This window comes from Rhinatrema bivittatum, chromosome 6 (assembly GCF_901001135.1).
Source record: "Rhinatrema bivittatum chromosome 6, aRhiBiv1.1, whole genome shotgun sequence".
Classification (NCBI taxonomy): Eukaryota; Metazoa; Chordata; class Amphibia; order Gymnophiona; family Rhinatrematidae; genus Rhinatrema; species Rhinatrema bivittatum.
This window is the reverse complement of record NC_042620.1, coordinates 9,001,047-9,024,323: the sequence shown is the minus strand read 5'-3', so window position 1 is coordinate 9,024,323 and position 23,277 is coordinate 9,001,047. Positions and strand designations below refer to the sequence as shown.

General features: G+C 46.1%; 1 protein-coding gene across 6 annotated transcripts in view; it reads right to left on the bottom strand.

Annotated features, from left to right (window-relative positions):
- The window catches only part of TTLL4 (tubulin tyrosine ligase like 4), a 373,628-nt gene that overhangs the window by 165,025 nt on the left and 185,326 nt on the right, over positions 1–23,277 (bottom strand). For all 6 annotated transcript variants that reach the window (XM_029605017.1, XM_029605022.1, XM_029605021.1 and 3 more), the window contains one exon: positions 11,085–11,207. In XM_029605017.1, coding sequence (XP_029460877.1) covers positions 11,085–11,207 — 123 coding nt within the window. The remainder of the gene's footprint in view (positions 1–11,084; positions 11,208–23,277) is intronic.

The following is a 23,277-nucleotide window of genomic DNA, read 5'->3' as shown; positions in this document are numbered from 1 at the left end:
TCGCGCAGCGGGAGGCAGGAGAGGTCCGATGGGGGCTGCAAAAAGTAAGTTGCTTCGCCGCTTCACACTGTCGGTGTCTCTTCTTCCCTCCTCCTGCGAAAAGCAGCCTTGCTCTGGGAGGAGGGAAGAAGAGACACCGACAGTGTGAAGCGGCGAAGCAACTTACTTTTTGCAGGCGTCCATCTTCGCGAGCAACTGGAGGCAGGAGAGGTCGTCCGATGTCCGAAGGGGGGTGCAAAAAGTAAGTCGCTTCGCTTCAGTCTCCCACCCCAGCCAAGACCCCGAGGGACTCCGGGGCTACTGGATCGGCTAGGATACCGGTTCTGCCAGACCCGGTGGACCCGGGGGATCCGTTTTCACCGGACCCGTTGTCATTGGATGAGAAGGGGGATGTGGTCTCTCCGGTGGAGGAGGGTGATGCACAGGTCCTAAGGCTGTTCCGTAAGGAGGAATTGGACAATCTAATCTTGCACGTGCTCCAGGAACTGGAGCTTCCGCCATCACAGGATACGTCACAGGTCTCCACGGGGGATGCTGTTCTGGCGGGGCTTTGTGATCCACCGCAGACTTTCCCTTTCATCCGAAGCTGTCGCAGATTGTGTCCCGGGAGTGGGAGGCTCTGGAGGTCTCCTTACGGGTCACTAGAGCTATGGAAAAGCTGTATCCTCTTCCGGTGGAGACGCTAGACCTCCTTAAGGTTCTCAAGGTGGATTCGGCAGTCACGGCAGTCGCCAAGCACACCACGATCCCGGTGACTGGAGGTACAGCGCTGAAGGATCTTCAGGATCGGAAGTCGGAGGTGTTGCTCAAACGCATTTTTTAAGTGGCCGCCTTGGGGGTCCGTGGGGCGGCTTGCAGTAGCCTCATACAGCGGGCCTTACTTCGTTGGGTGCAGCAACTGTTGATGGCCCAAGACCTTCCCCCTGGAGAGGCGGAACAAGCGGCCCGCATGGAATCAGCTGTGGCTTATACGGCAGATGCGCTCTATGATCTTCTGCGGACTTCAGCACACACGATGTCGTCAGCTGTCTCGGCGCGTCGTTTGCTGTGGCTCCGGCACTGGTCGGCAGATGCTTCTTCCAAATCCCAGCTCGGGTCTTATCCTTTTAGGGGTAAGTTCTTGTTTGGAGATGAGCTGGAGCAGCTTATTAAGGCATTGGGAGACAACAAGGTGTATAAGTTGCCCGAAGACAAGCCCAGAGCAACCCGTTCGGCTGACGGCTTCCGAGGCAGTTACCGAGGACAGCGGCGTTTTAGGTCCAATAGAGGGGCTTCGGGCTATGTCCCTAGTCAGTCTGCTTCCAGGGCGCAGTCCTGGCCTTCTTCCTTTCGAGGCAGGCGGCCTCAGCGATCGGGAGCTCATGCCTTTGCTAACAACAAGTCCATGCAATGAAGGGACGCCAGCCCATTCCTCCATTCCGAACATCGGGGGTCGACTGTCTCACTTTTTCGAGGAATGGGCCTGGATTACGTCCGACCAGTGGGTGCTAGATATTATAAGACACAGCTACGCTTTGGAATTTGCTTGTCCCCTCCGGGATCTCTTCCTGATGTCGCCTTGCGGACCGCCCCACAAGCAGCAGGTGATGCGTCAGACGTTGGAGCATCTGAGGGCGCTGGAGCCATTACGCCAGTTCCTCCGTCGGAGCATCGGACCTGTCGTTATTCCATCTATTTTGTGGTCCCAAAGAAGGATGGTTCCTTCCGCCCAATTCTGGACCTCAAACAGGTCAACAAAGCGTTGCGAGTGCCTCGCTTTCGCATGGAAACGCTGCGGTCGGTGATTGCAGCAGTGCAGAAGGGAGAATTTTTGGCTGCTTTGGATCTGACGGAGGCATATCTTCACATAGGAATTCAGGAGCACCATCAGCGATTTCTGAGGTTCATGGTCCTAGGGCAGCACTACCAGTTTTGGGCTCTGCCTTTTGGTCTGGCGACTGCTCCTCGCATTTTTACCAAGGTGTTGGTGGTGGTAGCGGCAAGCTTGCGTCGGTAAGGAGTTCCGGTTCATCCGTACCTGGACGATTGGCTCGTTCGGGCGAAGTCGGAAAAGCTCTGTCTCGTGGCGGTCCATTCGGTGGTGAGTCGCCTGCAGTCTCTGGGTTGGGTTGTCAACTATGCCAAGAGCCAGTTGGCACCCTCTCAGGTGATAGAGTTCCTAGGAGCGCGCTTCGATACATCGGCGGGCAAGGTTTCCCTACCTCTCGATCGCATGCAGCGGCTGATGTTCCAGGTTCGGCATATTCTTTCACTTGCTTCTCCGGTGGTATGGGTCTATTTGCAGGTTCTTGGATATATGGCATCTACCCTGGAGTTAGTCCCTTGGGCCTTTGCTCAATTACGACCGTTACAGCGAGCGCTACTCTCGCGTTGGGACCCCAAGTCGGAGGAGTATCAGGTCCCCCTGCCTCTGATCGAACCAGCCCGGTCCAGCCTGTCCTGGTGGCTCAATCCGGATCACCTGCTGAGGGGAGTCTTTCTCGAGAGTCCACGTTGGATAGTGGTGACAATGGATGCCAGCCTCTCCGGTTGGGGGGCAGTGTGCCAGTCGCGGTCGGCTCAGGGCCGTTGGTCTCCCTGGCAGGCACAATGGTCCATCAACAGGTTGGAGACCAGAGCAGTTCGGCTGGCCCTGCAGCATTTCTTGCCAATGATACGCAACAAGGCGGTACGGATTCTCTCCGACAATGCAACCATGGTGTCCTATATCAACAGGCAGGGCGGTACCAGAAGCCGGGCCATGTCCGAGGCCGATTTGTTGATGAAATGGGCGGAGCGTCACCTCGGATTGCGGCGTCTCACATAGCCGGGGTCGACAATGTTCAAGCGAACTTTCTCAGCCGGCAACGGTTGGACCCCGGAGAGTGGGAAGCCATGAGAATGATCATTCGGAGATGGGGGATCCCGCACCTGGACCTCATGGCGACTTGTCAAAACGCAAAGGCGAATCGCTTCTTCAGTCGCAGACGAGACCACGGGTCCGAAGGGGTGGATGCCCTGGTTCTCCCCTGGCAACCAAAGTTCTTCTGTACGTGTTTCCTCCATGGCCCCTCGTAGGGAAGGTGTTGCGCCGCATAGAGTCACACCAGGGGCCGGTGATCCTGGTCGCTCCCGAGTGGGCTCGGAGGCCATGGTTTGCCGATCTGGTCAACCTAGCGGTGGACGGACCGTTACGGTTCGGTCGCCTCCCCGGCCTGTTGCGTCAGGGTCCAGTATATTTAGAGCAGGCACATCGATTCTGTCTAGCGGCCTGGCTTATGAGAGGAGGCGTTTAAGAAAGAAGGGATACTCTGAGGCTGTGATTTCTACGCTGCTCCGAGCTCGGAAAACCTCTACGTCTCTCACTTACGTCAGGGTCTGGAAAGTCTTTGACTCATGGTGTCGGCAGTTCAGCTTGTCCCCTCGCCAGGCTACTATTGGTGACATCCTGTCTTTTTTGCAGGCCGGGTTGCAGAAGGGCCTCTCTTTCAGCTCGCTCCGGGTACAGGTATCGGCCCTGGGCAATCTTTGTGGCAAGATTGGTGGTCGTTCCTTAGCGGCTCATCCGGATGTGATACGTTTCTTGAAGGGGGCCAAGCATTTGAAACCACCGGTTCGTGCGGTTTGTCCGTCTTGGAGTTTGAATTTGGTTCTCCGTTCCCTGTGTGATGCACCTTTTGAACCATTGAAGCGAGCAACGCTTAAAGACTTGACACAAAGCGGTGTTTCTTGTGGCCATTTGCTCAGCTAGGCGCGTCTCCGAGCTTCAGGCTCTGTCATGTCGCGAACCGTTCCTGTGTATTACGGATTCGGGTATTTCTCTTCGCACAGTACCTTCTTTTTTGCCAAAGGTTGTTTCGGCTTTTCACGTGAATCAATCCGTCGAATTGCCAGCCCTTTCGGGGGCAGACAAGGACTCCGGAGGTTGGACGTCCGTCGGGTTCTTTTGAGGTATTTGGAGGTTACTAATCAGTTTCGCGTGTCGGATCGCCTTTTTGTTCTGTGGAGTGGTCCAAAGAAGGGGGCGCAGGCTTTTAAGACTACCATTGCCAGGTGGTTGAAGACCGCTATTGCTTCTGCTTACATAAGCGGCGGGCGTCCGGTACCTGAGGGTCTTAAGGCACACTCTCTTAGGTCTGAGGCGGCATCTTGGGCCGCAGGAGATTTGTCGAGCAGCCACGTGGAAGTCCTTACACACATTTGCTAAGCATTACCGATTGGATGTGAGGGATCCTAGAGTGGATTCCTTCGGTGATAGGGTGCTTCGCGCGTGACTCTCCAGGTCCCACCCCATTTAGGGCAGCTTGGGTACTTCCCAGCAGTCTGGACTGATCCTGGTACGTACAGGGAAAGGAAAATTATATCTTACCTTCGATAATTTCCGTTCCTGTAGTACCAAGGATCAGTCCAGACGCCCGCCCATGTAACCGGAGAGTCCAATCAGTGTGTCGTTATCTTTTACAGATCAATGTTGAGCTTGAAGAGCCTGTATGTTGTATGTGTTGCGGAACAAGTTACCCCTTCGTTGGGGGCAGGTTTAGGTTAGATTTAACTTGATCTAGTCACTAGTTGCAGAGTGTCTCTAAGTTTTAATCTCTCTCAAGTCCTTTTGGGAGGATAATGGTTTTTCATTCTGCTTTGTTATCAATAACACTGAGGGATCGCAGGTGGCACCCCGGGTTATATGGGTGGTGCTTTTCAGTTTTATCTCTGACTCCATCCGCTGGAAGGGAGGCATAACCCAGCAGTCTGGACTGATCCTTGGTACTACAGGAACGGAAATTATCGAAGGTAAGACATAATTTTCCTTTATTTACACTTTCAAACAATAGAAGGACTAGGGGGCATTCCATGAAGTTAGCAAGTAGCACATTTAAGACTAATTGGAGAAAATTCTTTTTCACTCAACGCACAATAAAGCTCCTGAATTTGTTGCCAGAGGATGTGGTTAGTGCAGTTAATGAGGCTGGGTTCAAAAAAGGTTTGGATAAGTTCTTGGAGGAGAAGTCCATTAACTGCTCTTAATCAAGTTTACTTAGGGAATATTTATTTATTATTTTTTATATACCGACATTTGATCTCAATTGAGATATCACACTGTTTTACATTCAGGTACTGTAGGTATTTCTCTATCCCCAAAGGGCTTTACAATCTAAGTTTTTGTTCCTGAGGCAATGGAGGGTAAAGTGACTTGCCCAAGGTCACAAGGAGCGACAGCAGGACTTGAATCCTGGTCTCCTGGTTCACAGTCCACTGCTCTAACCACTAGGCTATTCCTCCTGATGCAATTAATAGCCACTGCTATTAATTGCATCAGTAGCATGGGATCTTCTTAGTGTTTGGGTAATTGCCAGGTTCTTGTGGCCTGGTTTGGCCTCTGTTGGAAACAGGATGCTGGGCTTGATGGACCCTTGGTCTGACTCAGCATGGCAATTTCTTGCGTTCTTATTTGTCAGACCCAGAGGACATACCAATTGCGGAGGGAGTGGTCTGGCTGCTTCTCGAGGAGTTAAGAAGACCCCTTATTCCTCATGTCCTGGAAGAACTGGACATTAAGATGCTGCAGGAGGAATCGGATAATGGAGTGGATCCGGTTCTGGATGGCCTTTGAGATCCCCCAAAGGATTTTCCGCTCCCCAAGAAGGTTAAGAAGCTGGTGAATCGGGAGTGGGATTCTCCAGAAGCTGGTCTTAAGGTGGCCAGAGTGATGGTAAAGTTATATCCTTTAATTGAGGATATTTTACGGCTTTTGGTGCTGCCCAAGGTAAATGTTTCGGTGTCAGCGGTCACCATTAAGACATCTATCCCAGTTGCGAGGTCGGTGGCGCGAAAGGACACTTGGGACCAGAAGCTGGAAGTCCAGTTGAAGAGGATGTTTGAGGTCTTGGCCTTAAGCCTTCAAGAGGTTATCTGTGGTAGCCTGATACAAAGGGCCTGCTTGCACTGGGTGCAGAAAGCCCAGGAGAAGGCTTGGGGGTTCATCTGGTGATTCTAAGCAGGCGGCCCAGTTTGAGGCTGGGGTTGCATATGTTGCCGACATGCTTATATGATTTGATCCAGACTTCGGCCAGGAGTATGGTATCAGCATGCCATCTGCTGTGGTTACAGAATTGGTCAGTGGATATGTGGTCCAAGTCTCAGCTCTGCAATCATCCCTTTAAAGGAAAGCTGCTATTTGGAGAGGATCTGTAGCAGTTAATGAAGCAGTTGGGGGAGTGAAAGGAAAACAAACTGCCAGAGGATAAGAAGAGCGTCAGAAAAACCTTTCCTGCTTGCTCCCATTTCCGGGATGTGAGCCATTTTCGCCCCAACAAGAGTTCTTTGGTGACATTGCAAGGATTGAGAAGGCAGCAGGCTCCTCAGGGTTCCTAAAGACCTTCCAGAAATAGTGCCGGTCAGGGTACCGGAGGTAGTAAGTCCTCGTAACGAAGCCATATCGATCCACTTTCCCGAGGAAGCAATCAGGGGAACTCCTGACATGATTTTACTGGGAGTGGACCAGGATCCCCTTGGACCAGTGGGTTCTAGAGGTGATAAGACGGCTGTGCTTCAGAATTTTCTCACCTTGTCAGGGAAGCCTTTATGGAATCTCACTGCATGTCCCGCAGCAAGCGAGAGGCGCTACTGGATACATTGCTTCAACTTCAGAGGTTAGGTGCAATCGTTCCAGTGCCGGAAAAGGAGCAGGGATCTCAAGAAGGAATGTAGTTTTCGGCCCATTTTCGACCTGCAGAGAGTCAATGTGGTGCTAAGGGTTCCATGCTTTCGTATGGAGATATTGAGAACAGTGATAGTGGCAGTTTGAGAGGGAGAATTTCTGGTCTCATTGGATTTAATAGAGGCCTATCTACGCATCCCCATACGTGTGGAGCATCAGATTTTTTTTTTGCTTCATAGTGCTGGGGCAGCATTTCCAGTTTCAGGCTCTGCCTTTCGGGTTAGCAACGGCTCAGTAGACTTACACAAAGGTGATGGTAGTGGAGGGGGCTGCACTGCGAAAGGAAGGTGTTCTGGTTCACCCTTATCTGAGTGGCTTATTTGAGCAAAGTTGTAAGTAGAATGTTGCCATTCAGTTCAGAGGATGCTGGAGATGTTATGTTCACTAGGCTGGGAGGTGAACTTAGCAGAGTCATCTCGCTTCGAGCCAGTCTTTGGAGTATTTGGGGGTGAGATTTGACACTCATCTGGGCAAGGTATTTCTTACCTCAGAGAGGATTCTGAAGTTGCAGTCGCAGGTAGCCCGTCTGTTACGTAGGGCTTGGGTTTACCTGCAGGTTTTGGATTCTATGGCTTCTACATTAGACTTAGTTCCATGGGCCTTTGCTCACATGCATCTGCTTCAGAGGGCATTTCCAACCTGTTGGGATCCATTATCGGAGGAGTTTCATCGACTCTTACTGCTGCAGGGGGTCTCAGATCCAGTCTCTCATGGTAGCTGTTGTAACCCAATTTGGAGAAAGGAGTGGATCTGGAAATCCTGGACTGGGTAGTTGTTGACCACACTGCTAGTCTCAGAGGCTGGGGGGGGGGGCAGTTTGTCAAGGGCGGATGGCCCAGGGGCAGTGGTTGCCAGCAGAGGCGACCTGGTCTATCAATCATTTGGAAATGAGCGCAATTCGCAATGTGTTGAGGGTGTTCCTTCCTCAGGTGCGGGGTCAAATGAGAGTTTTCTCAGACAATGCAACAACGGTGGCATATGTCAGTCGTCAAGATGGGACGAAGAGTCTAGGAGTGGCTCTGGAGGCCTAAGAATTATTTGTCTGGGTGGAGCAATATCTACAAGGGATTGCTGCATGTTACAGGAGTGGACAATGTACAGGCAGATTATCTCAGCAGACAGCAGTTGGACCTGGGAAAATGGGAGTTGTCGATGGAGGCCTTGGACCTCATCTGGGCCAGATGGGGCAATCCCCAACTGGATTTGATGGCATCGCGCAGCAATGCCAAAGCAAGGAGATTCTTCAGTCACAGGGATTGACACTTGTTCTTCCATAGCCAACAGGGATTCTACTGTACGTTTCCTCCATGGCCTCTTGTAGAGCAAGTCTTAGGCACATAGAGCAACATCCAGTTAGGGTGGTATTGGTGGTGCCGGAGTGGTCGTGGCTACCGTGGTTTGTGGATCTGCTTCATCTCGTTGTGGATGGACCCATCAAGTTGACTCATCTTCAAGGTCTGCTCAGACAAGGACCTATCTTCTCAGATCGGGTGGAACTTTGTCTTGCGGCTTGGCTTTTGAGAAGAGACGTTTAAGATGAAAGGGGATACTTGAAGTCTGTGATCATTACATTGCTTCAGGCACAGATCTGCCACATCCCTAGCTTATGTATCAGGCTGTGGAGAGTGTTTGATTCCTGGTATGTAAAGGAGGGCCTGGGACAGATGCAGCCCTAGGCGAAACACGGGACTGTGTCAGGGGACGCGTTCTAAATTGTTGCTACTGTAAGTCAGTGGAGTTGCCGCATGAAAAGAATAAAAGTGTTCTGCTCCTTAGAGCTTTTGATGAATCTCCGTGGTTGGGGCTAAATTCTTTTTCTGCACTTTTGTTTGGGGATATTACTGAAGTGCAGCGTTTGCTCTTTTGTGTTTTGGGTTGGTAATTGAAATCTCCCAGTACTGTCTCAGTTCTTCCCAGACCATTCATTAGTTGGATCATCCCTAGGATCATCTACAAGCTCAACAACTGCCAGATCATCACCTAGATCATCTTGCAAATCCTCTGAATTATCTGAATCCCCATTCCCAGTGGGATGGCTAAGACCTAACCGGCGGAGCTGTCCCCCGAACCCCTGGGCAGGGACCCTTTAGACCAACTTTTGACTCAAGGGCCATATACCCCTGCACCTTTCCTGGCCAAATAGGCCTTGTGCAGGAGTAAAACAAAATCAGTAAGAGAATTCCTCCCCCTCACTGCCCCCACAATCTGGTGCCTCCAGGACTTCCTCCCCCTGATTCTCAACCCTGGGCTGTACTGCCGGAGTCAAAGGAAAGGGGAATCTCGAGGCTCACGAGAAGGCGCCTGCTTCCTGCCATGAGCAACCCTCCTGCCTGTTGCAGCAAATTCTTCTCCAGAGGCCTCTTGGCAGGACCCTGGGGTCGGCTAGCTCTTTTGTCAGCTGCTGGCCCTGAGGAGGGTCCATAACTGGAACAAAACACGGCCAAATTAAGCTGCAAGTGGTGGCTGCCACAGGCTCAAAGGTTGGCATGCTAGAAAGTCAGCACAAGCAGGACAGCCTGCCTGCCATGCCAAATTCCAACAGCCACGGTGCACGTCACATCAGTGACTGCCCCGAAATCAATGTGGCACCGCTCACCAACTTCTATCCCCTGAGCAGAGCAGCCTACAACACCTTAGGCCGGCAGGATCTACGCTGCAAACTCCCTTTTTTTTTTTCTTAAAGACAGACAAAAAACAGAAGAAAGGACTTATTTTCCTGCTGCTGGTCACTGACTGAAGACTTGGGGAAGAAGACCTCAGGGGAAGGATGGAACCAGGACCCCCTGGCCTTCCTACTCCTGGATGCTGCGGGCTAAAGCCGAACAGGGATTGCCAACCACCCACTTGCCCTGAAGGATAGCCCACGAAGGAACCTAACACCTTAGGGAGCATCTCCTCTAATCTTTTCCCAATTTCTTCTCCTCCTCTAATCTATTTTTTTTTTTTTTTTTTTTTTTGCTAGACTGCCGGTTTGCACCTCTACCATCTGCTGGAGAGAAACACTGAGGGACTGCAAGTGGCAATTTTGGTTAAGTAGCAGTGTCTGAAAAGCTTTTAGTTCTCTGCCTCAATCTACTGGTAGCGATGCAAAACCCACTTGTCTGGTCTGATTTGGGGTATGAAAAAGCACTCGGATTGACCCTCCACATGGTCCTAATTTGTACAAGATCCAAAGACAGCAGTGCCATAGGTGCTGGCCTTACAGAAAAGCAAGGCTGGAAGGACCAAGATTTTTCTACTTGTGTGACCTCTTTAGGTAACAGTGTTTTATATGCTAGGGCTTCTGGGTCCATGCTGCATTCTTGATTTGTATATGAAATTAAAAGGAGATGCTACTCAATTCTGGCAAGTACGGGATGACCACTCTACATGTGGAGGCATCCGTGGTAGAAGGAAAAGTAGAGAAGAGCATTTGGATTTAGACCAAGAGGCTGCTGATTCTAAGACATACTACTTCCCTTTCCTGTGCCTAAGCTGTATCACAGATCAGCCCAGCCTCACTGGAGCACGGAAGCTGAAGCTACCCTTTTACATAATTGCAAGCTTGACAAGCTGTTCATACCAATTAATAATGCTCCTTTCCTTTTTAGAAAATATGCGGGGGAACCTCACAAACAGCAGCAATAAGGAGGGGACCTGTGGGATTTGGGCTGTTACAGAATCCAACTGCAGAAGTCAAATTTTGTATTTAGAGCACTTAATGAAAGTCCCCTTGGATAAAAATCAAAACCACTAGCTTCAGATATAAGAACAAAAGAACTGGATACTATGAGATCTACAGGAGCAGCTCCAGGCACTGATGTAAGATGGTGATTTCCTACAGGCTCTCCTAACAAAAATACAACCAGTATCTGCTTGCTCAGGAAACAGCAGAGCAAAAATCCTCTGACACTATTCTGGCAATTTATGTATTTATTTAAACTATTTATAGCTCGCCTATCCACAATGCTAGGTGGGTAACAATATAAAACATCCATAATTTCAAGAGTAAAAAATATATATATATATATTTTTTTTTTTTTTAAAGACCACTGATTGCACATGAATACTCCATGTTCAATATTATGTAGAGTGAGTATTGTGCAATCAAGTTTACGTGTTCATGGTGGATTGTAAATACATAACATATATATTGTTACCCATCTGGAGAAAGAGCATTTTTGCTGAACAAAAATGATTTTCAAAAAACAAAACAAAAAAAAAACAAACCAAAGACCAATTATGCTATTCGCTCTGTAAATGTCTTCCACCCCATCCCTACATTTACCAAGGCACTGCAACAGCACTGTTTCCTCACCCTCCACCCCTCACCAGTTAATGTACGGGCACTCAGAACAGCAGACATTCCCTCCCAGCACCATATATGCTTCCAGTTCCCCATGCCTACCATTTATGCCCCTGGCACGCTGTCTCATCCGTGTTAGTTTCATATTCTGTATTTTTCTTGTTCACACTGTAGTTGGTCAGATGCATAAACTTGTTGTTGAGGGTCTTTGTGGAGGATGAATACCTGATAAAGGGAAACAAGCAGTTAGGATAAAATATCAGTGATGGGACCTGCATGGTAAGACTGACATCTTTATCTTGGCTGCTTATATCATGCTTGGAGTCTTTTGAAGTGTGGTTGGCATGAAACCACAAACCGTGCGTTATCTCCCTCCCCAGGGCAGGTCTAAATTTCAGTAAGCCCTCAGACTCTTACTGAACTGCTGTTTGCTAGAAATTGGTTATATCATGTCATGGAAGTTACTGTCAGGGAGAGGCATTTTCTACATAGCAGTCTCAAACACAAGACAGACATCTCAAATCCAGTCACATGAATCTATGAATCTGGAAAGCAAATAAGCTTTGAGGAAAAGTTAGCTGGTTAGATTGATATAAAGGCTGATGCTCAATGGGACCAATTTACATTTGTTTCTAAAGATGGGATTTTCCATAAGGTAGCTAAAATTAACTCAAGTCCTTTGAATCCTTGTTCTACCACACTATTGAATGTGCTTGCTAAGAACCAATATTTTAATTTATCCTTGGAAACTGGATCACTTCCTATAGTTTTAAAAAAGATTATAGTAAGATCATTTCTAAAGATGCCTAACCAAGATTCTACCATTCCTGCTAACTACAGACATATCATCTCACTTTTTTCGCTAAACTCATTGAGTCAATTGTGCATTCTCTACTCTCTGATTTCATCAAGGAGCATGCATTTGTGGATAAGTTTCAACTTGGATTCCAAAAGCAACATAGCACAGAAACCCTTCGATTAGCCAGTATTGAATCATCATTAGATGTTTCAGCAGTGGTGCGCAGCATGGCATGATTTTTCTTGACATCTCCTCGGCCTTCAATACCATTAATCACAATATCCTTATTTCAAGATTAGAATCTCTCGGCATTTTCGATGAAGTACTTAAATAAGTCATTTCATTCATTCAAGACAGATCACATTACATATGTTTAGGTAATGCATGTTCTTCAGTGAAATCAGTTTCAACAGGAGTGCCCCAAGGATCTGCACAGTCTGCTGCCATTTCCAACATACACATTGCTCCCATCTGTAAGCTTTCCAGTACTCTCGGTGTCAACTAGAGAGTTTATGCCAATGATGTTCAATTTTTCGTATTGTATTCCCTTTCATGGTCAGGTACTTTTAAACATGTTTCCCTCTGTTTGCAGAATACAAACATATGGCTATTTCACAACAAACTACTAAATATAGATAAGAGAAATTTTGTCTTGAGCAAATTTTCTCTAACAGATCTTCCTTCACATTTGGCATTTGATAATTATAACATTCCCATTTGTAGACCAGTGTGCAACCTTGGGGTGTTGCTAGATTGTGAGCTTTCCTTCAGTCATCATATTAAGTCTGATGTTAAGAGCTCGTTTAAGCTAAACTTGGTTTAAAAAAAAAAAACAAACTGCACTCACTGCTTAACACCAATGATTTTTGTACCATTCTCCAAGTACCTGTTCTCAGTAATTTAGATTTTTGTAACGCTTTGTACGTTGGACTTCCTGACTCTACCCTGCACCTGCTCCAGTTGGCTCGTGGCATGTTTTATCTGAGGCAAGGCTCTACAACCTTATTAGCAGATTATTAGCAGATTAACAATATTAGCAGATTTTCATTGGCTTCCTATTAAGTGGAGAATAATGAATATACTTCCTGCCATTATCTTTAGGCTCTTGAACGCTGACCATCTAAATTGGGTAAACTCTGTTACTAATTTTCAGGCCGCCACATTCTTTGAGAACTGCTCAAAAGAATTTACTTGAAGTTCCAACTGGGAAGTTAGTCCACTTTATCATCATTCGGGGCAGAGCTTTTTGTTGCAGGCCCGCTATTTTGAAATTCTCTTCTCGATGATACCAGGACAGACACTTCTTTTAAGACCTTGAAAGGGGCACTGAAAACTTTCCTTTTTAAGAAAGTTTTTTTGGTTGAGTAGATCTCTTCTTTTTATAATCTGTTATTTGACTATGATTTGATTTATTTATATTTTTGTATTTTTTTGGTTATGTATGTTTTGTTCTTCATTTGTAAACTGCTTTGAAATTTATGATGTTGCGATATATAAATTTTAATAAACCACGAACATGATGGAGGTCACCTCATTTCCATAGCGTATTCCCATCATCCTTGGACATGGTCGATATGGATCACTGTCAGTCCATTGTTGACAATTTGAACATAGAGATACGTGGTAAATCCTAAATTGCTTAAACAAATCGTTGTATCCTCTTGTCTGATTATTTTAATTCTGTTATTCAATGTACAATCCATGTTGAAGAAAATCCCAATTATCACCGATTTGCTTTATGAGAGAAACCCCTCTATTTCCTGTTTTAGAGAGACTTAGTTAAGGGACTCCGACAGCGTACCAATTAATCAGATTAAACCCCCCCAGATTACTCTGTTGTATCCCTACCTAGGTCAGGTAAGTGAGGAAGGGGACTAATAGTCATATCTTAAAAACAAAAAAAAATATTTGCTAGGTCTTTCTCCCATGGACATTTCAATTGCATTTTTTTTAAACTTATGTATAAATTTCAGTATTAAAGCATAAAAGACTTTATACAGAAAAGAAGATTACAAAAACTAAATTTCATCAGCATTAGGCACATAAATGCCAAACATCTTTTAGTACAGGCATCCTCTTTAGAGAGAAGAAAAATAGGAGGAGAAAAAAAAAATTAGGATATAACAAAAGAAATTACCAGAAAAAAAAAAAGATCACTAAAGGAAAATTGGTTCTTACCTGCTAACATTTGTTCCTGGAATACCACGGATCAGTCCAGACTCCTGGGTTTTGCCTCCCTTCCAGCAGATGGAGACAGAGAAAGTTTCACTGACACTGCCACAGAACATGAGGTGCCACCTGCAGTTGCTCAGGATTGACCTGTCCCTAAGCCAAGATAACCACGCTAGAAAACTAACAGCAAACTCTCTGAAACAGGAAGATGGTGACACTGTAACCAACTGGAAACTCCTTCCCAGAAATTAAACAGAGTGGAAAACCACTAACAACTCTACATTACATACAAACCATCAGAACAAGCGACAAACTTTCCCATCCTCACTGGGCAGGTCTCTGGACTGATCTGTGGTACTACAGGAACAAACATTAGCAGGTAAGAACCAATTTTTCTTTCCTGTATTTAGCTAGATCAGTCCAGACTCCTGGGATGTACCTAAGCTCCCCTAAACTGAGTGGGACCTGGAGAGTGGGGGCTGGAGTCCCAACATCCAAGTGATAGCGTCTGGCAAAAGTGCACCGCAACTCCCAAGTAGCCACCCGGCAAATCTTCTGTGGAGATACCTGCTGATCCTCAGCCCAAGAGGTCACCTGAGAACGTGTCGAGTGAGCCCTCAAACTCTCAGGCACTGGATGACCTTAGCAAACGCGCCATGGTAGGCTTAGAAGAGACAACTCTTCTTCGGACCATTCCACAGAACAAACAGGTGATCTGATCTATGAAACTTATTAGCAACGTTCAGATACCTCCCCAGTGAGCACCTTATGTCCAAGAGCCTCAGTTCTCTTGCTTGAGGCATGGAGGAATCCACATCTGGAAAGGCTGGAAGTTCCACAATCTGATTAAGATGGAATTTTGAAATCACCTTAGGAAGAAAAGAGGACACCATGCATGTCATCCCCCCAACTCTGAAATTTGCAGAAACTGATCTCAACACAACAATGCCTGGAGCTCCAAAATCCTCTTGGCCGAGCAAATAGCCACCAGAATAAAGCACCTTAAAAGTTAAAGTTACCCTTTCTCAGTGGTTCCAACGGAGCTGCACACATTCCTATAAGCACCAGATTAAGGTTCCAAGAGGGACAGATCTTTCGCATCAGATAACGCAAATTCTTCACTCCCCAAAGAAAATGCAACACACCCAGATGCACAGACAAAGATGAGTGTGTGGGGGACATACTGTACCCCGAAGACAGCCTAAAGCTATCTACACTCTCAGAGAGTTAAAGGCCAGACCCTTGACCAAACCCTCCAGCAGAAAAGTCAAAATTTGTGAGCCTGAATAGGCTGCATTCCACAAATGGTACAGGAGGACCCGAAGACCCTCCAAATCCTGACAAATGGTAAGGATGTGGAAGGTCAAATGGCCTACAATAAAGTGGGATTAACCTCCTCAGACTATCCCCGTCTCAGTCATCCAAAGTACATAAGCTACTGGAGGACAAACCAAAAGACAGAAGATCTTTTCCCACTTGTGCTCGCTTTCGGGACAATAAGAGATTTCGCCAGAATAAAGGCTCATTGGGATCTCAGAAGCAGGGTTCAGACAGGGCACCATCCTGGGAATATCCCATCCACGGTGGGTGCAAGCCATTCTGGGACAACTCTGGCACAGGAATTGGTGGTACAAAGTCCTCACAGAGAAACACCCTGCTCTGCTCCATATCTAAACTCACGCTGAGATACCCTAGCGCCTGAGACAGGTGTAGAGTGCTCTTGGCAGAGTTCACCATCCAGCTCCTAAAACAAGGAAACAATCTTGCCAGACACAGTGACTGTTCTGTTCTTTTGACCAGCATTACCCAGTTGTCCAGAGACGGATGGACCAGAATGCCTGCCTTCTGCAGACACACCATTACATGGCCTTGAAAGTGGTCCTGGATGCAGTAGCAAGCCCAAAGAACAGGGCCTAAAATGAAAAATAACACTCAGAACAGCAAAATGCAGGTAACACTGACGTTCCTGACAAATGGGAATATGTAGATAAACCTCTGCCAGGACAAGACACATACTGACACTATTATGGAACACAGAGTTTCCATTCTGAAATGAGCCGCACACAAAAGTTGATTGATCCCTTTTAGATCCAGGATGGGCCAAAAGGACCCCTCTTCCTCCTTGGGAACGACAAAAGAAAAGGAATAGTGCCATATTTACACGAGATCCAATAATAGGACTATGGCCTTGAAACCCAACAGCCTCCTTAATGTAGTCTCCACTACCACTTTCTTCTGTAGAGAGTTGTATGGAGAAACCTTAAATACATCCAGAGGAATTCAGAAAAAATTCTAGAGCCTGGCCATCTCTTACCACTTCCAGAACCTACTGGTCAGTCGTAATCTGGGCCTACCTTTGATAAAGTGAGCTAGATACCCATATACTCCTGATTCAGTAGATGAGCTCGCCCACCTTCACTGTGAAGATCAAGATGCTCCAGCTCCGAAGCCCCCATCCTTGCAAGGCTTTTTAGGCCGAAAGGTCTGAAATCTTTAGAAGGGAAGAGATTTTTGAGTAGTTGCCTCTGGAGCAATTGAAGAACCTTGGATTTGGCCCAGGTATTCACCATCCTTTCCAACTCACTCCCGAATAAGAAAGAACCCCTAAGGGCAACCTTGTGAGATTGGAGTTGAATATATTGTCCGCTAACTGCATAGCCATAAATGATGCTAGCCATTATCATGGAAGCTACACCTCTGGCAGCTATCCGCATCAAGTCACAGCCTCCTTGGCTAATAATGAGGCTCCTGGTTCCAACAGCAAACTGCCATCAGAACTCACTCCTTGTGTCTCCTGAGAGAGACACAAGGAGCGAGTTCCTGAGAGAGATACAAGCCAGCTGAGTCATCAGGCAGCAACAAGAAGCCATTTACAATTTTATAGCCATGGCCTCCAAGGCCTGCTTAAGGATAACCTTAATCCTCCAATCCTGATCATCATTTTGAGCTGCCCCTCCTTCCACCTGGATGGTGGCTCATTTTATACCAGCAATTACCAATGGATCTACCTTCAGCTGTTCCCTTGCCTTCGGGTCCAAGGGGCACAAACTTGCCAAAAAGCGCCCCCCCCACCTTTTTCTTTTTTACAGGAGAGGAAGAAATAAAGACACTTTACTTACTGACCAATATGGGATCTTACGATTGCAAGCCTTTCGCTTCATCCCCAGCTCAATATCTGCAGGATCTGAGCCAACAGACTTGGCAACTCATTTGTAAAGAAAAAAATATGAGTAGAGTTCGAAGAGGCTCCCAATCAGGTGCAATTTTTCCATCTTCCAGAGATGAGAAAGCCAATTCCCCATTGGAATCCTTTGATGTATCATAATCCACATCCAGTTATAGCCTCCCTGCAGCATTTGTTTTCCTGCTGTGGCTGACACATGGGAGGCCCAAGCACGCAATCCCTACTTAGATTACTTTGTCTTTATCGGGTATCTCTAAGAAAGGTCTGCAGGCCCTGGAAAAATGACCCCTCACCCCTTCCCCAAGAAGAGGACAGATCTATCCTGGGGCCCATAGATCCAAACCTGGCCCTCTCCGACCCCTCTCTCAGGGATTCTTCTGCCATTGGGAAGATGAGGTAAAAGAACTGAGCATTGTCTCGCCTCACACTCTACTCCCCTCCAGAGACATTATAGGCCAAGGGAATATCCCAACATTGACAAAATCTCTAGTATCCAACTTGCATTGAGCATCTAGACAGTGCTGAGACAGGCGTAGAAAGAACAAAGGTTGGATTTCCCTCGGGTGGTGAGCCTTACAGATAAGCAGGTGCTTGGAATTGTTCATTCCCAGCGCCTAGTTCTCCTGAGTTTCAACCTCAGATGGCCTCCTGCTTGCACACCAATGCCACCCAGGTATATGCTCACAAATACATGCGTAAGTCTAGCTTGCAATCATACATGCACAAGTACCTGTGTAAGTATGCGCACAAGTCCAGGCTGCAGCCATATGTGTACAAGCACCCATACATGTGGCTCTCATGTCAAGAAACCATCATGTGGCGAAAATGCGCATGAACAGATAACTGGTGCTGCGCCCTATCACGCAGCTGACCAAAGCCTGCCTGCACATTCACAGCATTTAGGCCTGGATCTGCAACAACTGGCCTCAAAAATTGCTGAAAGCCTGAAGAGCTTTCCACCCCCCACCCCCCCCAACAAGCTTTAGTAGTGCATCTTTAGTAGTGCAAACCCCCCGGCAGCCAACTCAATCGCTTCCTTCAGCCACTGAGCAATTGTAGCCTTAGACACCTTACATCCCTTCTTTGGGACCACTCCACGTTAGAAAGAGGTGATCTGATCTACCGAAATCATAAATGATCTTTAGATACTTCAATAATGCATGCCTCCCTTCTAAAAGCCTAAGCTCCCCCGCATGAGGCGTAAAGGAATCCAAATCCAGAAAACCTGGAAGCTCCACTGTCTAAGATGGAACGCCAAGACTACCTCAGGCAGAACAGAAAGCACCATGATTAAAGATATCCCCAAATCTGACATCTGCAGGAAGGGATCTCAATATGATAGTGCCTGGAGCTCCGAAATTCTCCTGGTTGAACAAATAGCCACCAAGAAAACTACTTTAACAGTCAAGTCCTTAACCGTTGCTCTTTAGTTGTTCAAACTGAGCCTTACACAATCCTCAGATTCAAAGACAAACGTTCCACACCTAAGGATGCTAGTTCTTAGCTCCCCAAAAGAAATGTATAACATCCGGATGTAAGGACAGAGGATACCCTTACACCTTACCCCGGATAAAACCCAATGTCACTACCTGGACACCCACAGTCAAAGGCCAGTCCTTTGACCAGAACCTTTCTGTAGAAAAGCTAACATATGCAACACCATAGCCTGAACAAGCTGAGGCTGCACTCCATCAACAGCAGACCAGGATTTGAAGATCTTCACAAATTCATACATACATCAAGATTGTAGGTGGTCATCTAGCCTGCATTTGAATTTGAAAAGAAGTTGGCCGTAGAGGCAAAAACTCAAAGTAAAAACTTTTTAAAATATATCCAAAGCAGAAAGCCTGTGAGGGAGTCAGTTGGACCGTTAGATGATCGAGGGGTTAAAGGGGCACTTAGAGAAGATAAGGCCATCGCGGAAAGATTAAATGATTTCTTTGCTTCGGTGTTTACTGAAGAGGATGTTGGGGAGGTACCCATACTGGAGAAGGTTTTCATGGGTAATGATTCAGATGGACTGAACCAAATCACGGTGAACCTAGAAGATGTGGTAGACCTGATTGACAAACTGAAGAGTAGTAAATCACCTGGACCGGATGGTATACACCCCAGAGTTCTGAAGGAACTAAAAAATGATATTTCAGACCTATTAGTAAAAATTTGTAACTTGTCATTAAAATCATCCATTGTACCTGAAGACTGGAGGATAGCTAATGTAACCCCCATATTTAAAAAGGGCTCCAGGGGCGATCCGGGAAACTACAGAACTGTTAGCCTGACTTCAGTGCCAGGAAAAATAGTGGAAAATATTCTAAACATCAAAATCACAGAACATATAGAAAGATATGGTTTAATGGAACAAAGTCAGCATGGCTTTACCCAAGGCATGCCTTGCCTCACAAATCTGCTTCACTTTTTTGAAGGAGTTAATAAACATGTGGATAAAGGCGAACCTGTAGATGTAGTGTACTTGGATTTTCAGTAGGCATTTGACAAAGTTCCACATGAGAGACTTCTAGGAAAAATAAAAAGTCATGGGATAGGTGGCGATGTTCTTTTGTGGATTACAAACTGGCAAAAAGACAGGAAACAGCGTAGGATTAAATGGACAATTTTCTCAGTGGAAGGGTGTGGGCAGTGGAGTGCCTCAGGGATCTGTATTTGGACCCTTACTTTTCAATATATTTATAAATGATCTGGAAAGAAATACGGCAAGTGAGGTAATCAAATTTGCAGATGATACAAAATTGTTCAGAGTAATTAAATCACAAGCAGATTGTGATAAATTGCAAGAAGACCTTGTGAGGCTGGAAAATTGGGCATCAAAATGACTGATGAAATTTAATGTGGACAAGCGCAAGGTGATGCATATAGGGAAAAATAACCCATGCTATAGTTGCACAATGTTAGGTTCCATATTATGTGCTACTACCCAAGAAAGAGATCTAGGCGTCATAGTGGATAACACATTGAAATCGTCGGTTCAGTGTGCTGCGGCACTCAAAAAAGCAAACAATTTTGGGAATTATTAGAAAGGGAATGGTGAATAAAACGGAAAATGTCATAATGCCTCTGTATCGCTCCATGGTGAGACTGCACCTTGAATACTGTGTACAATTCTGGTCGCCGCATCTCAAAAAAGGTATAATTGCGATGGAGAAGGTACAGAGAAGGGCGACCAAAATGATAAAGGGAATGGAACAGCTCCCCTATGAGGAAAGACTAAAGAGGTTAGGACTTTTCAGCTTGGAGAAGAGACGGCTGAGGGGGGATATGATAGAGATCTTTAAAATCATGAGAGGTCTAGAACGGATAGATGTGAATCGGTTTTTTACTCTTTTGGATAATATGAAGACTAGGGGGCACTCCATGAAGTTAGCATATGGCACATTTAAAACTAATCGGAGAAAGTTCTTTTTCACTCAATGCACAATTAAACTCTGGAATTTGTTGCCAGATGTGGTTAGTGCAGTTAGTATAGCTGTGTTTAAAAAAGGACTGGATAAGTTCTTGGAGGAGAAGTCCATTACCTGCTTTTAATTAAGTTGACTTAGATAAAAACCACCGCTATTACTAGCAACGGTAACATGGAATAGACTTAGTTTTTGGGGTACTTGCCAGGTTCTTATGGCCTGGATTGGCCACTGTTGGAAACAGGATGCTGGGCTTTATGGACCCTTGGTCTGACCCAGTATGGCATGTTCTTATGTTCTCAGTAGTCTCCTCTCAGAAGCAAAGCTGTGAGTCAGACGTGAGCCACTTGACCCAAAAATATAGGGCTCTGGAGAAAAAGATGACCGATGTCTGAACCTCAGGGGCCAGTCTATGGCTATGTTGATCAGATCTGGGAAGCAAGGTCGATGTGGCTACTCTGGATCTACCAGGAAAATGCTTCCTGGATGATCCCCATCTGCCATAATCCCTTGTCCACCAGAGGCCATGGAGGGAAGACAAAGAAGAATCCCTTGAGTCCACGGCAGCACCAGAGCTCAGATTCCTTCTGTAGAATGTTCTGTTCAGCAGCTGTAAAACCATGGATGCCTTGGTGTTATCTTTGGTCGGGATATACCCATCTTCCGTGAAGGAGATACACTGCTGCCTCCAACAGCTCCCATTTCCTGGGGTCTAATTTTCTCCAGCTGAGAAAATCCACCTGAATGTTGTTCACATTGGTGATGTGAGACACTGCCACTCACTCCAAATGCTACTCTGCCCAGAGAAGTAACTCCTGAGCCTCTCGAGCCACTACCTGAATTCTTGGTTCTGCCTTGATGGTTGATGTAGGCCACAGTCGTCGCATTGTCTGATAGGATCCGTATTGGATCGCTGTGTAACCTTGCCAGACAGGCAGGCAACGCAAAATGCACCGCTCTAGTCTCTAACTGATTTATAGACCATGAGTCTCCTGTTTCGACCAGTGGCCCTGCGTCGACTGATCTTGCCACCTTGCCCTCCATCTGGAGAGGCTTGCATCAGTGATGACGATTACCCAATTTGGAACCTCCAATTCTGCACCACACTCGAGACCGAGGCAAGTAAGCCACGGCTCTCGTGCTAAATTTTCAAAAGGGAAACTTTGATAAAATGAGAAAAATAGAAAAAAACTGAAAGGAGCAGCTACAAAGGTAAAAAGTGTGCAAGAGATGTGGTCGTTGTTAAAAAAAAATACCATCCAAGAAGCACAGTCCAGATGTATTCCACACATTAAGAAAGGTGGAAGGCAGGCAAAACGATTACCGGTATGGTTAAAAGGGGAAGTGAAAGAAGCTATTTAAACCAAAAGATCTTCATTCAAGAATTGGAAGAAGGATCCAACAGAAGGAAATAGGATAATGCATAAGCATTGGCAAGTTAAATGTAAGACATTGATAAGACAGGCTAAGAGAGAATTTGAAAAGAAGTTGGCCTTGGAGGCAAAAACTCACAGTAAAAACTTTTTAAAATATATCCAAAGCAGAAAGCCTGTGAAGGAGTCAGTTGGACCATTAGATGATCAAGGGGTTAAAGGGGCACTTAGAGAAGATAAGGCCATCACAGAAAGATTAAACAATTTCTTTGCTTCGGTGTTTACTGAAGAGGATGCTGGGGAGATACCCGTACTGGAGAAGGTTTTCATGGGTAATGATTCAGATAGACTGAACCAAATCACGGTGAACCTAGAAGATGTGGTAGGCCTGATTGACAAACTGAAGAGTAGTAAATCACCTGGACTAGATGGTATACACCCCAGGGTTCCAAAAGAACTAAAAAATGAAATTTCAGACCCAAAGCTGAATCAAAGCTGGCCCAACTTTGATTCAGTATCATCACTGGAAATCCAAAATATCATCAAAAAAATGAACCCAGCCAAGCACCCTATCAATAGCATACCCATATACAGACGATCAAAGCCATCGAACCATCAATACCAAAACATTAGCTGACATTGTGAACCTATCCCTAACAGAAGGAAACTACCCCGACTGCCTAAAATCAGCTATTATCAAACCCATAATGAAAAAGACCAACCTTGATCCAGAAAACCCACTAAACTACTGACCCATATCAAACATACCCATTCATCGACAAAATTATTGAAAAATCGTCCACTCCCAACTCAATGACTACCTGGAAAGGAACAATATCCTACTTCCCACGCAATTCGGCTTCAGGAAACAACTAAACACTGAATCACTACTTCTATCATTAAATGAAACCTTGCTCAAAGGATTCAACATCGGCCACAGCTACCTTCTAGTACTACTAGACCTATCAGCAGCCTTCGACACAGTAAACCATTCAATACTGATTGATCGCCTCTCCGAAATCTGTGTAAATGAAAAAACCCTACAATGGTTCACATCCTATCTATCACAAAGAACCTACCTGGTGTCATCAACGACACCCTCTCAAAGAAAATAAACCTTGACACTGGTGTTCCCCAAGGCTCCGCACTTTCAGCGACACTATTCAACATTTATCTTCTCCCGATATGCCACTTCCTCTCAAACCTTAAACTAATCCACTTTATATATGCGGATGACATCCAGATACTGATCCCAATACACAACTCACTAGAAGACACCTACAAAACAAAACAGCCAACTGTATCACCAAAATAAAGCAACTACTAACCAACATGAGACTTATCCTAAACA